We start from the raw sequence: 1,797 nt of genomic DNA on the forward strand, positions 1-1,797 counted from the left end.
ATATATACCTAAAAACACGAAACAAGGAAAATCCCATGAATAAGGAAAGTTCTTGTTGTTCTAGCGGCTTTAGCTGTAGCCAAATGGTGGGCAGAATAAAGAAAAATTGTTTTTTCTGCCTTAAACCGGGCCGATGGTCTCCATTCATGTTTAATTGGCTCGTCCTGACTGCGGGATAAGGAATGTCGTGTGCTGTACACACCGGATTTTTACTTTCCATTATGTATTTGCTTTCAGAACTCCGTGTTTAACTGGGTACGAGATCACAGGGTACATCACAAGTATAGCGAGACTGATGCAGATCCTCACAACTCCAAGCGAGGCTTCTTCTTCGCCCATGTTGGATGGCTGATGTGCCGCAAACACAAGGACGTTATAGAGAAAGGCCGCATGGTTGACATGAGTGACGTTATGGCAGATCCACTGGTCAGATTCCATGAGAAGTAAGTTGTGTATTTTTGCCTTAATGGGAACTTTCCGAAGTTCCCATTTTAGTATGACACTTCCCCCACCATATTCCGGGATCAGCGTAGGTAGTACGATTTTTACTTTCCTTATCCTATAGGAAGGAAAGTAATGTAATCGGGTCAAATTTTCGATGGTAGTGCCAAAACACGTTTTGAGGTCCCTAGAGCCTAAATCCAAAGTTTCAGCCATTGGTCCGTGTGTGCCTGTGTATGTCTGACTGTCTGTCTGTAAACAAAATATCTCGAGAACGGAAAGAGCTAGAGACTTGAAATTCGGTATGCAGTTGTCAAATGTGACAAGGATGCGACACGAAACTTTTGATTAAGGTCGGTGCAACGCTTGGCGGTATTTTGCCGCTTTTTGGCGTAATTTATTATTATCTCGGGAACGGTATGAGCTAGAGACTTGAAATTTGGTATGTAGTCCACAAAAGTGACAAGGATGTAACTCCAAAATTTTGGTTACCAAAGGTGCTGCGGTAGGCGGTATTTTGGCCGATTTTTGGCGGTTTTCGACCACTTTTGGCGGTTTTCAGCTATACTGACTAAACGGTTAGGGATATTGTAAAAGTAACAATAGAAAAACACCCAATGAAACATAATTTAATAGGATAAGGAAAGTCGAAAGTCGATCGAAGCAGACTTTTAAACTATCTCGATCGACGAAGCGACGCGACGGTCAACATGAGTCAACATGCAGCATGCTTCAAAGATTTTGCATTGGATTGATATGTTCTTGGGACATGCATGCAAGCCTGCTGCATTCCTACTTGTTGGCTTAAAGCAGCGTGCGCACTTTTACGCTACGTTCCGTTTCCTCTCCTGCTAGGTTGTTTTAATAAAAGCATGTTTCCGACTCAGTGCACGCTACAAGCATGCTTCTCTGCAACACGCCTCAAATTGCCTCAGTGTATTTGCGTCCTTAATAAAGGTAGGTACTTACCTTATCGTACAAGGTACAAGATTTGTATAATTACCTTGCATCCTTTACAAATTAATGTATTTATACATATTAATTTAAGAACTTTTTATGATACAGACATAAACACACCATACAATCCTGACTGTTAGGTATGTACATAGGTACCTACATACATGTACATAGCATATTTTTTGCATCATTATGGGCCTTCACAACCTGTATTTACATATAAAATTATAATATTTAGTAACTTGTGGTCGTAACATTGAAACACTTTCAATATTCAATATTTTTTGAAAGTGAAACTGGAGAAATTGAGCTTTGAAAATGAAAAGTTTAGGCCTGATTCACACCAGATCGCGCTCCAGGCACAGTACAGTCAAAATACTTTATGACTGGGGGGGGGGG

At 40.7% G+C, this 1,797-nt stretch overlaps 1 protein-coding gene across 1 annotated transcript in view; it reads left to right on the forward strand.

Moving 5' to 3' along the window:
* Positions 1-237: 237 nt before the first annotated feature.
* Positions 238-1,797, forward strand: part of LOC103523501 (stearoyl-CoA desaturase 5-like) — a gene marked incomplete at its 5' end in the record, with an annotated part of 10,175 nt that continues 8,615 nt past the window's right edge. Inside the window, one exon of the mRNA XM_008488540.1 lies at positions 238-443. Coding sequence (XP_008486762.1) covers positions 238-443 — 206 coding nt within the window. The remainder of the gene's footprint in view (positions 444-1,797) is intronic.

This window comes from Diaphorina citri, unplaced genomic scaffold (assembly GCF_000475195.1).
Source record: "Diaphorina citri unplaced genomic scaffold, Diaci psyllid genome assembly version 1.1 scaffold24929, whole genome shotgun sequence".
In the NCBI taxonomy this organism is placed as follows: Eukaryota; Metazoa; Arthropoda; class Insecta; order Hemiptera; family Psyllidae; genus Diaphorina; species Diaphorina citri.